Below are 12,434 nucleotides of genomic sequence, written 5' to 3' on the forward strand. Positions count from 1 at the left end.
TTGCTACACCCACATTTAAAATAAGGGAACGCTAACGCTGAAAACGTATCTTCTCCTGATGTTCGCTCGCTACCTCTTCCAACATGCTGCTGCCCTGTTACTTAATTTGAGTCGCATTTCTTGCTGAAAAGGACTTACTTTAGTGGAATTTAAAAAAATTTTGATAACTTTTAATACAAAGTGTTAACTAAATAAGCTTCAAATTGATGTTGAGAAAATCGCCCAAAATTAATTTTTTCAAATGAAAACCCCCATTTCTGATAATTTTATCTTATTCAGTATTTAAAATACGGGTAAGTTTGTATAAAGTTGTCTATTCCAAAAGTGTTTAGTTTTCGAAATATTGTCAATTTAATGTGTTTATATGGCTATTTTGCCCTCATCTTATTTTAAATAGTGTCAGTCTTAGTTTCCATGACGAAAGTGGCTATTTTTAATACAACCAAAAGTCAAAGGAATGCTGACAGCTGTCAGTTACCTTTTGGAAATAAATAATAATCATGCCCGGACGCTTAAATTATACAAATGAAAATGATTTAAACTCATTTATTATTTATGGAGAATGTGATCAAGTTATTTCAAGAACCGTTTATGTATTATTAATTATTATAATATCAAGAGCAAAACTCAGTTTTTTTTTCAAATTTAAGGGTCTCTAATTTTTCTGGTTGCCCTTATAAATTGGAACTGCACTGTTATTTAGACGTATTAAACATGTTTTCTATAATTTGTTTAACAGCATAGCGTGATCTCTTTGTGGATATCGAATGGCAGCTGTGACACATGTTCTTGATTAAACTTTATTACATTATTCATAAATAATAAATACCACAGAATTCCCGCCTCTTTAAATGATCAATTGCTTTGAGTTCTTGGGTGAAAACGATTTTGTAAGTATCTCCAAGGTCTTTCGTAAAATTCACCACAAAGACGTCTTGGAGATTGCTAGTTCTGATGAACGACGAGAAATCGACAAGTTTTGTTCTTCGCGTACAGCAGCAATATTTGCTTCAACTCTTGCAGATCTTTGTCTCACTGGCACTGCAACATCAAGCAGTATACATTTTGTTTCGAACTTTATCACTTAACGTTCGATTGTTCTTTATCTGGACGGTTGTAACCACCAAAAATTAATGCATGTAAAGTTTGAGGGACAGAACGCGATTTTTGATAGTAAATTTGGTGAATGATTAAATGGTAGACATTTACAAATACAAATATCAATGTCACAAATTAAAACTTGGCGCCGTGCATGAGAAGTGTCAATTTAAAAATGGGGCGTTTCCAATAAAAGACCTTTTAGAAACCCTAAAATAAAGAAAACGAAATAAAGGGTTAGTTTAATTTTTTTTCACTGTAAATGTTCACTTAATACTGAACCTGCGTGGTAATATGGTCGAAAGACGCACTAAGCACGATGTCTGTTTTCTGTGTAAATACAGTACTTAGTTCAGACCAGCTAAAGTTTTTGATAATAATAGTAATGATCATCTAATAAATTTTAGCCTTGAAACGAACTGCTTCATAAAACAGAACTTGCTGAAAATCGCCATCATGTCTCGAGATATAGTCTGGCACGTCTTAGGAAATATGTTTTACCCCACTCATCGTGATCATTCCGATCGAAATTTTCTGCATCAAAAATTCACTTTCTAAGGTCTTCAACAGCTTCTGATGCAATATAATCCTATCAATGTGTTCTTAATATATAATATTTTAACTTTTTTAAATTGCGTGAGATTGAAAGAAAATATTTAGTCAGAAATAAATTAGAAATAACTTAAGATATAGAGGATTAGTTCAGATTAAGAAAAAATGTTTTGAATATTTTCTTTGTCAAACGGAAAATTAAACAAACTCGGAGATTTATACCACCTATTCGGAAACCTGATGGAAGCTGAGCAAATACAGACACTGAGAAAGCCACAGTATTTGCTAAACACCTTAGCTATATTTTTGAAGTGCCGGAACCAGAGATACAGGATGATGTAAGATGTAACCCAACACAAAAAGCAGAGCATCGCGAGGTAACTAACACTCCTATCGAAAACTCAAATTACAGAGAAGTAAAATTAAAAATTAGAAACCTCAAAGCTTCGAAGACTACAGGACACGATGGTATTACCGGCAAAATACTAAAATAATTGCCAGACAAAGCAGTGATTTTCATATCCATTCTAATCAATGCGACCTTTCACCTGGGACACTCCTGATCAGTGGAACTTAGCATAGATAATTTTTGTTCCAAAACCAGGTAATTGAAATGACAGAGAAATCGTAAATGATCCCTGGTTTGTCCCAAATGAATTAATCAGGATGGACCTACAACTAAAAGCAGTTACTGGAGAAATATCGACCATTCAGTCCAAATACACAAACATACTATCAGTTCATTCGATTATACTAGCAACGGATATGCTGACAAACAACAGAGCCATGAACAGCTGAAGAAGCTTCTTTATTTTTCTATCTTTAATAATCCACTCATCTCGCCATAGTGTTTTCTAATTAATCTTAGTAAGGTTCTCTTCATTGGGTGAGTCTCTCACATGTTGCTTCTAGCAAATATCAATGTAAATACTATGTATATAAAATCTACTTAGTGTCCCAGGACAGATTGTAAATAAAGAGGAAAAATAAAAAAAATGTAATCGGATGTTTTTCAAAATTAAATGTATGTAGGTATAAAAAACGAAGGGAGCTGAGATACACGACTTTGATCAGAACGATAATCCTGAACAAAAGTTGTCGAAGGAGACAATAAACATGCTGGGTTTGCTTTAAAACGCGATAATTGACTGTAGTTTGTAGTACCAGTTTAAATTTAATATTGTTTTAATTAATTACTGTTCTTACAGCGTCTCCAGGAAAACTTAAGCACAATCTCAATATTAATGTAGAGGCTTTGTTGCCCGGAGCAACATCGTCAAAAATTCGTTCGTCCATTGCGAAAGCTGCACACTTTCATAATACCGTTCAAACATTAGTTACATCGTCAAAAGAAATTCCACCACTTAAAGCAGATGTTTATTTAGCTTCGCCTACAAGTGAAATTATGTTTAAATCCGAATCTCAAGTGGAGAATTATGAGAACTTGGGTGGTATCGAAGTTCTACATAGTATCACCAAAGTAAGTAACCTAGCTATAGTTAGAGACGCATGAATTTTGGGTGTAAAAGTGTAGGATTAACATTTTAAGTTTTATTCTAATAACTCAAGTCGAATAATAAAAACCTACAAGAGTCGTTTTTCTCTTTGAAGGATAGAGCCAAAATTCCAGTAAAACGGCGTCCATCCACTAGAAGGGCCAGACAGGAAGCAGCGAGAAAATCAATGACCGATTTCAGCTTTTATACAGAAAATAAATATACAAGTGAGGAATTGGAACAAGCGAGTGCCAAAATCCCACATCTTACAGAAAATATTAGTAAGAGGATTTCATTAGTATTTAATAAAGTCGATATTTCCCAATCCAATGACAATACGGCATTACTCGATACCCTAAAAGAAGACAGTCAAAAATCCACTTCAACATTAAAGAATCGAGTGACAGATATGAATAAAAAATCCATACTTTATGAAAGTGCAGAACCAGATAAAAGGAGTAAAAATAATCCACCAAACAAGAATGAACCTTTAGAACGTTCTCAAAAACATTTTGAAGGTACTCAGAAGGCTAATCTGGAAGAAAATCAAGGACAGACGGAGGTTGAAAATTCATCAATTTTTAACGAATCGAGTGTTGCGAATGCATCAAACGAAACAGAAAGGAATGAATCAAAAAAGAACATTGGCGATTCTATTAAAGATGATTTATTTAAATCCACGTCAAAAACTAAAATGACCCTATCAGATGAAGAACTCTTAAAATCTACTGATTTTCAAAGTTTGCAACCTTCTCCAGCTAAAGCATCAGGAGCCAAATACACCGACATTTTCGGAGATGATTCACCTAGTAGCGACGAAGATTTATTTGCTAAAAGCTCAAAATTGCCTCAGAAAAGCGGTCTCATGTCTGCTGCTGCCGCAGTAGAAAGCCGCCTACCGAAAGAGACGCAAATTCCTTCATTTATTACTGAATCTGACTCTGATAGTGATCTGTTTGATGGAAAATTCCCCCAAAGGCAAAGCAAAACACAAGCGAAAGCAACCCAGAAGAAAGAGAAAAATTGGATTTTTGATGATTCAGAAGGTAGTGACGATGATCTGTTTGGAATAAAGACGAAAAACACTTCGAGTGCAACTGGTACCAAAGGTAATTATTTCAGCTCTGTTGAGCGGTTGTTAAAGTAGGCTAACTAAAGAGCAAGCAAGTCTTAACTAAGTAACGTGAACGAATAATTGACTCTTAGGCCAAGCTATAGGTATTTAAAATTACTTTATCGTGACATAAAGACTAGTAGAAAACCAATTGTGAGATAATATAAAAGATAACGAGCGGATGAGTAGGTATGTGTTAATCTCGCATTTCCGGTCCATGTTAGTTATTAACAATTTATTGAAAAAAAAAGCGATTTTTGTCTTTTTGTTTATAACTTTGAAACTAATGAAGCAATGGGAATGCAACAAGGAGTTGATTTGTAGAGAATAAAAATATCTACAAAATGAGAGGCCAAACGCCTCCATCTAATAATTAGGTTTTGAGAAATTTATGAAAAACCGGAAATTTGGTTTTTTTCAAAAATCCATAGTGCGATTTTCTTCAGCTGGAGCGTTAAAATTTTGGGCGAAAGTAGGGATTTTAATGTTTTTTATGTGCCAAGAGCGGATGCTGTCGAATTGCTAGTTTTCTCAAAATCGCTATTCAAAGTTTACAGTTCGTCTTCTTCCGGGAGGCCTGAATTATTCTTCATGTGTCCTGTGCGCGTTCGCACGTTGACGATTCTTTGTCTTTCTCTCACATCATAAGCAGGATGCCACTCTCTGCATGACGAAATATTGTGGCAGCATCTCTTATTCCACACTAATCCCTCATGTTTCGGAGCCAAGAATGCTGCTTTCGTCCTGGGCCTCTTCGCCCTTCTATCTTGCCCTGCAAAATGAGCTTGGGGATCGAGTATTTGTGGACATTTATAAGATATGGCCAATATAGGATATCTCCTGCTTCTTTACAGTGTCCAGCATTTTTCTTTGCACACCGGCCATCCTCAAAACTTCTTCATTCGTTTTGTGTGCGGTCCATGGAATACGCAGGAGCCTGCCAAGTGTCCACACTTCAAATGCCTCTATGCTGTTTAGTGTCCTGATTTTTAAATACCACGCTTCTGCGTCGTACAGTAAAATAGGCCACACACGTAGCACTTAATTACTCGCAGCCGCAGTGACAGTGGAAGCGTGGGGGCAAGAAGTTTTTTAATTTAAGAAATGTAGCCTTGGCTCTCCCAACCCACACCTTTACTTCCTCGTCGCAATCCCACTTCTGATTGATGGTGGCACCCAGATGCACAAATCTAGGCACCTGCTCCAGGTAGTGTCCGTCAACACTAATATTCCGGCGAGATATTACCATGACTTTAGTTTTGGTGTTATTGATCTTTAGCCCAAACCGTTTGCCCACTTGATTTATTCTGTCTACAGTATGTTGAAGGTCCTCAGGGGTATTCGCCAATATAGCGTATCATCCACATAATTCATATTATCGATTGGAATTCCATTGATCTTGATTCATCTGTTCTCTTCTTCCAAAGCTAATTGAAAGATCCTTTCTACATATATATTGAATAATATTGGCGATAAAATACACCCCTGACGGACTCCCTTGAAAATATTGAACGTTTCCGTTGTTAACTCATTGTTGATTTTTACCTCTGCATTCTTGCCAATATGATGTATTATTCTGATGCCCTTAGAATCTATGCCAATCTCATGTAACCTTTCCAATAGAGGATCGTGCTTAATGTTGTCGAAAGCCTTCTCGTAGTGAATRAAACATACAAGCACGTCTTTTTGTTGGTCGTAACATTTCTCTACTAGCAATTTCACAGAAAACAGAGTYTYTGTTGTGCCCAAGCCTTTAATAAAACCAAATTTGGTGTCTCCACTTATTGCTTCACATTTGGTATATATTCGATTGTGTAGAACGCGTAGAAAAGCCTTGAGAGCGTGAGTCATGCGACTTATAAGTCTGTAGTCTCCACATTTCCTAGGCGTCCCTCGTTTAGGGAGAGGTATAAATGTAGACTTTAGCCAGTCCGATGGGATTTTGCCTGTCTCGTATATTCTATTAGACCAGTATGTTAGATATCTTGCATGCTATAGCGCCTCATACACGGGCAGATTATCCGTACAGTTCAGATACGTAGAGATTTGATTCGACAGATCCAGATCGGACGAATTAAATCTTTTCCTGTCCACTAATTAACATACCAAGCACGAGTGCCGATTCTTCCAGTGGGATTGGAGGTATCAAATCCGTCCGTTAGTGGAGTGAAATCTTACGTTTCAGACAGACTTGATCTGGCGCGTGGTATTTCAAGTGAACTAAAAGATCTGGTCATTTCAGAGGCAGATTAGTTAAACTAAGTGTTTAAAATGCGAAGCAAGAAACAGATAGCTATTGCGTGTGCTGGCATCATAGTGGTTTCAAAAAATCTACGCAAAAAAATAGTTAGAAGAAAGTGGGTAGACTAGAGCTATAGACTGGAAAGGCGTCGGCAGCAATAGGGAAAAATGCGGCAAAAAAATTAGAAATCGCATGCACGCTGGTATTTTTTTATAAACACTTTGTTATTAAAACAATTAAATACATAATTATAGAAAAACAAACAAACGATACAAACAGAACTAATTAAAACCAACGTTAAAAAGGCAAATTGATCTACCACTTTCTTAGTGAAATACTGCAAATTCTGAGAAACAGACATATGTGTTCTGCGCACTCTAATCATTAAGTACCCTTTAGTTAAACCCCGGCTGTTCTGGGCAACCTATTTTGTTCGCTCATACGGTTGTTCGAAAAACTTTTTTTTTATTTTAGCTTATATTATTAATGACTACATCTGATTTACTTTTGTAACTTCATAACTAAAATATATCGTATTTAGCGTCGTCTTTAACAAAGAACAAACTATTTTTACCACAATTTTTGCAGTTAACAATTGAAAATGTAAACATCACATAAAACATCATTGCGCTTGAACATATGGCCTAGTCTGTATATATACGGTCTGATTGGATATACCGTCTGTAACATATCTATAATTCAAATACAAAGAATCACTTCATACAGTGGCAATGCATTTTCTTCGGCCCATCGTAGACACAAATTAAGTTAATTGACCGCCTATTTACTGGGTATAGCTTCGTCTTCGTAATCGAAGTAGTGATTTTCTCTTGTGACATTAACTACTATCTCATCATCTTCCAAGATTTCTATAGCCAAATTTTCTATCATCACCTCTTGCCCATTGCTTGAATTATAACATTATACACTATATCCCAAATATGTACCAATGCCAACCGTTAAATTTTATCTGAATATGTATTGTCTTTAAGCCGCGGAAGCATGACAATAGCATGACTGCTTAGACGGCAATAATATCTGATACTAGTATTCGCCCATACCCACTAACGGCAAAATTTGGTCGGCAAGTCCAGATCTGCAGCTGTATTTTGTACGAAATTCGCATCGAGTCGTATCTGGCTCGTGGTTAACCATTAACGCACCGATATTTTTTCGAATTTGGCTCGCCACGTATCAGATATGACAGATATTTCGCTCGTGTATGGGGCGCTAATATCTTCAGTACTTCAGCATGAACGTTATCATGTTCTGGACTTTTTCGATTTTTCATGTTTTTTAGTGCTCGTTGCACTTCTGCCTCTAAAATTTCGGGTCCGGTTAATTATTCTGGTACGTGTATGTGTCCTGAGTGGCGTTGGTCTTCAAAAATGTTTTCGTCGTATTGTTTCCATTCATTACCGAGGTCATCTAGGTCTAAGATGATTCTTCCATTTTATTTTCTAAGAGACGGTATTGGTGAAGAAAAGTCTGAGAGCCACCAGTAACTTGTTTTACTTTCCCATGAAAGTTGAATAAGTCGTGTAGCTATGCATTCTTTCGGCTTCTTCGCATTCCTCAATCACCCACCGTTCTCGGGCTTCTCTGCATTTCTGTCTGATTTTGCTGGTCAATCCAATGTATTCTTCGGTTTGTTGTTGATTTTTTGCCTTGCGCCGTTCTTCCATTATATGCAGAATATCATCTGTCATTCAGGGTCTGAACCTGACCCGCTCCTGCTGACCCAGGACCACCTAGCAAGCATTCTGGACATTTTCCCTGATATCGTTCCATATGTCATCTGGTTCACACTTGCTTCTAGGATCGTTTTCGCTACATAGCTTATCTAGTTCCACTCTCATATCCTCTTTGTTACTTGCTTGGTTTAGTCTCTGAATATCATATTTTATGAGCCTTCTTCTTTTTGAGATGACTTTGATGTTAAGCTTGAAATCAGCTATTATCGGATCATGACCGGATCCTGTGTCAGCTCCCGGATAAGCTGTTATCAGTGTAACGCTATTCTGGTACCGGCGTTTAATAAGAACGAAATCAATGATTTCTCACTATACGGTTGGAAATGTCTTGCGTGGACTGGTAATTTGTAGTATGTGTTTTTAATCACCATATTTTCCTGTTTACAAAATTGTATTAACCTGGCCTGAATACGTTACCGTAAGTTCGATTATAATTTAAAAAAAAGTTGACATTGTGCATTACGAAACGTATATTTCTATTTTTCGATCAGATGGCTGGAAGCATGCTAAAAATGCTCTAAAATTTCGAGAAAATCGGACGAAAGCGCGCTTGCAGTCGAATGGAGGTGGAAGCAGCAGCGGCGGAGGGGAAGCGTATATATAGAAATAGGCACGGAAGGACTGCGCGGCGCGCACTGCTGCTTCCCTTTTGTATTTTGTATTTTTTTATTTTATTATATTTTATATTTATGTCCTTTCCATTTTGTACCTACGTTTTGTTTTCAGTAGTTTATATTTTCATTTTATCGTTAGTTCGACAGTATTCTGTAGGCATTAAGTTACTTCAGTTCAGTTATAAGTCAGTTATACATATTATTTTTAGACGTTGGATTGAAAGCAAAACGCTCCGAAATTAAAACAGCCAATATAAAGAAACTGGAGAGCACACAAGTGACGGACTTCGATCCTCTGATGGGATTTAAGTAGGTCCGAGGACTTACTTCAACTTAGGGAAAAATATATTTATAGAAATCTTTACTGTTTATTAACGTTGGGTTAAATTATATACAGGGAGTTCGGAAATGGTGCGAATATAACACTTTTGAGAAAATTCAATGATAACTGATCTGCAGGCCGTTAACGTTTATTACAATTAATTTATAATAGTTTAATAAATGTTTACTATGTATTAGCTAATTAAATATTTGATCAATAATCACTAATTCTATATTTCCAAGTGTTGGTACGCTCTGTTAAAACGTTGGATATAATTTAACATACGTTAGTTATTGCTTACACCGGGCAAGACAGTGTTAAACGTAGATTTTCTCGAAAACGGCTCATATTAGAGATATGGCAAGTAAACCTTTTATGGATTTTGAGCGTTCGTTTAAATAAACGAGCGCTTTTCATTAGCGCTTAGCATTAACTAATAAATGTCAACTGTCAACAATAAATGTCAACATGTTATTATTGAGTTTTCGAAAAAGTGTCGTAGGAACTTGCCCCACACATTTTTGCCCTATTTATCGCCCCATTTATACCGCGCCCTGTATACAGAGTAGTCCTCAATTAAAGTGCCAAAATTCACTGACAAATTGTTTAGGCAAAAATATTACTTTTGAGACAAATTGGTTTTATCTGAAAGTTAATAGTATCTGAGATACAAGTTGTCATAGCGCAACTAAAATTTTCGTTAAATTTTAATTTATTGTTAATTTTTAATTGATAAGTATTACTTAAAAGATGACCTTAAAATTTTGTGTTAGGCAGTTTTTTAGATAGAAAAGCCCAAATTTCGTATAATCTAGCTTGTAGATCATGCGCTAGCTGTAATAGTCTCGAGCCATTTAAAAATCAGAACTTTTATGTTTTGAAATATCGCTATTTTGTTGGTAGTATTTCGTTCTAGGATATTTTATAAACAAAGAAGGTGTAATTGTTTCAAGTCAATAGCTCTTACCGGTTTCGAGATATTGCACATTGAAACCTCTAGTGATGTTAATGTCTAAACTCGAATCAGATAGATCTCTAATATCTAAGCTGAGATTGTTATGGTGAGCCGTGAAAAAAATTGTTTTACTGTCAGTTTAGACTAGAAAAAATATTTAAACTTCTAGTATTGCCTTGAATTTATTGAAAATGTCCCAACATAACTGATTTTCGAATGCAGAAATGCCCTCGTAAAAATGGGCAATGGTTAAAAATGTATTTAAAAAAAAACGAAAATTTTATTGACTTTGACATTCTGTAATTCAGAATCTGTTAACTTTCGAATCAGACAAATTTGCCTGAAACGCAATATTTTTGTATAAACAGTGAATTTGGTCACATTAGTTGAGGACCACCCTGTATATTTATTTTACGTTACTTTAATCAAAAAATATATATTCATTGTTCAAATATGTTGAACAGTATTAACTGAGGATTATATTTTTACAGAATTGTTAAAAATTTAACAATCTAAAATAAATGTATTGAAGTTACTGTTGCGTGTTGTGTTATTGCTTCTAGTTGTCTATTGTTTATGGTGAAATTGACAAAAAGTCAATTCAAGAAAAACACATAAAATAAACATTCTAAATAATTTACTCCGGTTCCAGCTTAGTATAAATGACTACAATATATATTTTTTAAATTTGTTTTCCTTATTGGGACCATATAACAATGTTTTTACGTGTCAATGTTTAGAAATACGAAGAGTCAGATTCTGTAAACATTTAAACATTAAACAAGATCTAAATCTGGATTCTTATAACTGTACTTTTAACAAAATTATAGAAAAAAAAACTTCAAAAAATTCAATCCTATCAAAACAAAAAAACATACATAATAGTTTTACAAGCACTGACGAATATCTTCATAAATATAGGGACATTATACAGTGTACAGACACGTAAATTATATGGCAAAAATGAACCCTTATTTTAGTATAGAACCCTCATTTTGTTGGTTTAAATAAGCCTGCACATATTGAGTCAGGGTAGAGTCAGACCCTTTTTTTCTCCCGGTTACCTTCTGTATGATCCAGGTTGTGTTTATGGACCGCGCTTCGGTTTACTTTAAGTAAAAAAAACCCGGCTGATTCCAACTTTTAATTATAGACAGTAAAAAAAGTGAATTACATTTTCGCCGTTTAGTGTGCAGATATTTTCCTTGTCTAGTCAGAACGGTTGGCCGTAGAATCACTAAATTTAGCAAGTGCCCGGGGATTTTCGAATTTAAGGGTAAGTCCCATTTGAGTAACCAAATTGGTATTTCGCGCTTATTTGGGAAAAATTCGTTATTGTTTGTTGAATTGTGGACTATTTTATCTCCGTTTTTCATCCATTCTTTGGCGCTTAAGGATCTAAGGGCCGTTTGCACCGTTCTATATTAAAGTATTATTACAATGAATACATGTATTCATTCTATCTATCTTTACATTTGAACTTTGGCGATTGAGAAGATAGATCCAGGGATTAACCTCAGTTTAGAACACATTTAGAGCAAGGTTCCTAAATCGTACAATTTAAGAACCTTGCGTTTAAAGTGTTTTTCAACCCAACGTTCATATTTTCAATACATCTGTTTTTTAATTAAATTACCGTTTTTTATTAAATATTTTTATATAGGTATAAAAACAAGCTTCGATATCCATTGTTTTGTAAAATAAGAGCTATTTTTCGTTAACTTTTTAAAGCGTTATTGGACTAAATTAAGGTTAGAATTCACGGGTTAATACCATAAGCCACCAAAGTTGACGCCTTAATTTAAGCCGAGCGTTGAATGCTGTAAGCCTGGTTTATAAGGTGGTGCAAACCAATTTAATTTTAAAGCTGTGCTTAATGGCAAAGCCAAGCTTATTTTCAACGGGTCAAACCGGCCTAAGTATCCTCCCTTAAGCGGGCCAGAAATTCGGTAATTCCTAAACCCACAACTTCCTGAGGCCGTTAATTGATCGCCTTTTGAGACGAAATTTGCAAACTTTTATTTAGCATTAAGTTTTGTTAAATTTCTTTCATTTGACAATGTTTTATTTTTAGTTTTACATTCTAATTTTGTTTGCTGTTACGGTTTTATGTCTGCAACTTACGTTTCTTTTTAAATTGTACCTTGTCATTGTCTTGCATATACAGTGTGTTCAGTATAAAATGATGTACATGGGGATATTGGAAACCGTTAGAGTTACAGGGTGGGCCAAATGGGGAAAAAGTTGCCCATTCAAGTGCCTATAAATAATCTGTCATCAACTTCGT

At 35.2% G+C, this 12,434-nt stretch overlaps 1 protein-coding gene across 3 annotated transcripts in view; it reads left to right on the forward strand.

Moving 5' to 3' along the window:
• LOC109541282 (WASH complex subunit 2) overlaps positions 1 to 10,678 on the forward strand; it is a 39,115-nt gene extending 28,437 nt beyond the window's left edge. For all 3 annotated transcript variants that reach the window (XM_048665493.1, XM_048665494.1, XM_019910101.2), the window contains exons 13-15: positions 2,859 to 3,130; positions 3,262 to 4,255; positions 9,080 to 10,678. In XM_048665493.1, coding sequence (XP_048521450.1) covers positions 2,859 to 3,130; positions 3,262 to 4,255; positions 9,080 to 9,183 — 1,370 coding nt within the window. In that variant the 3' untranslated portion in view covers positions 9,184 to 10,678. The remainder of the gene's footprint in view (positions 1 to 2,858; positions 3,131 to 3,261; positions 4,256 to 9,079) is intronic.
• The last annotated feature ends 1,756 nt before the right edge of the window (positions 10,679 to 12,434 follow it).

Source organism: Dendroctonus ponderosae, unplaced genomic scaffold (assembly GCF_020466585.1).
Source record: "Dendroctonus ponderosae isolate FM_Combo_2020 unplaced genomic scaffold, Dpon_F_20191213v2 Dpon_F_20191213_4, whole genome shotgun sequence".
NCBI classification, from domain to species: Eukaryota; Metazoa; Arthropoda; class Insecta; order Coleoptera; family Curculionidae; genus Dendroctonus; species Dendroctonus ponderosae.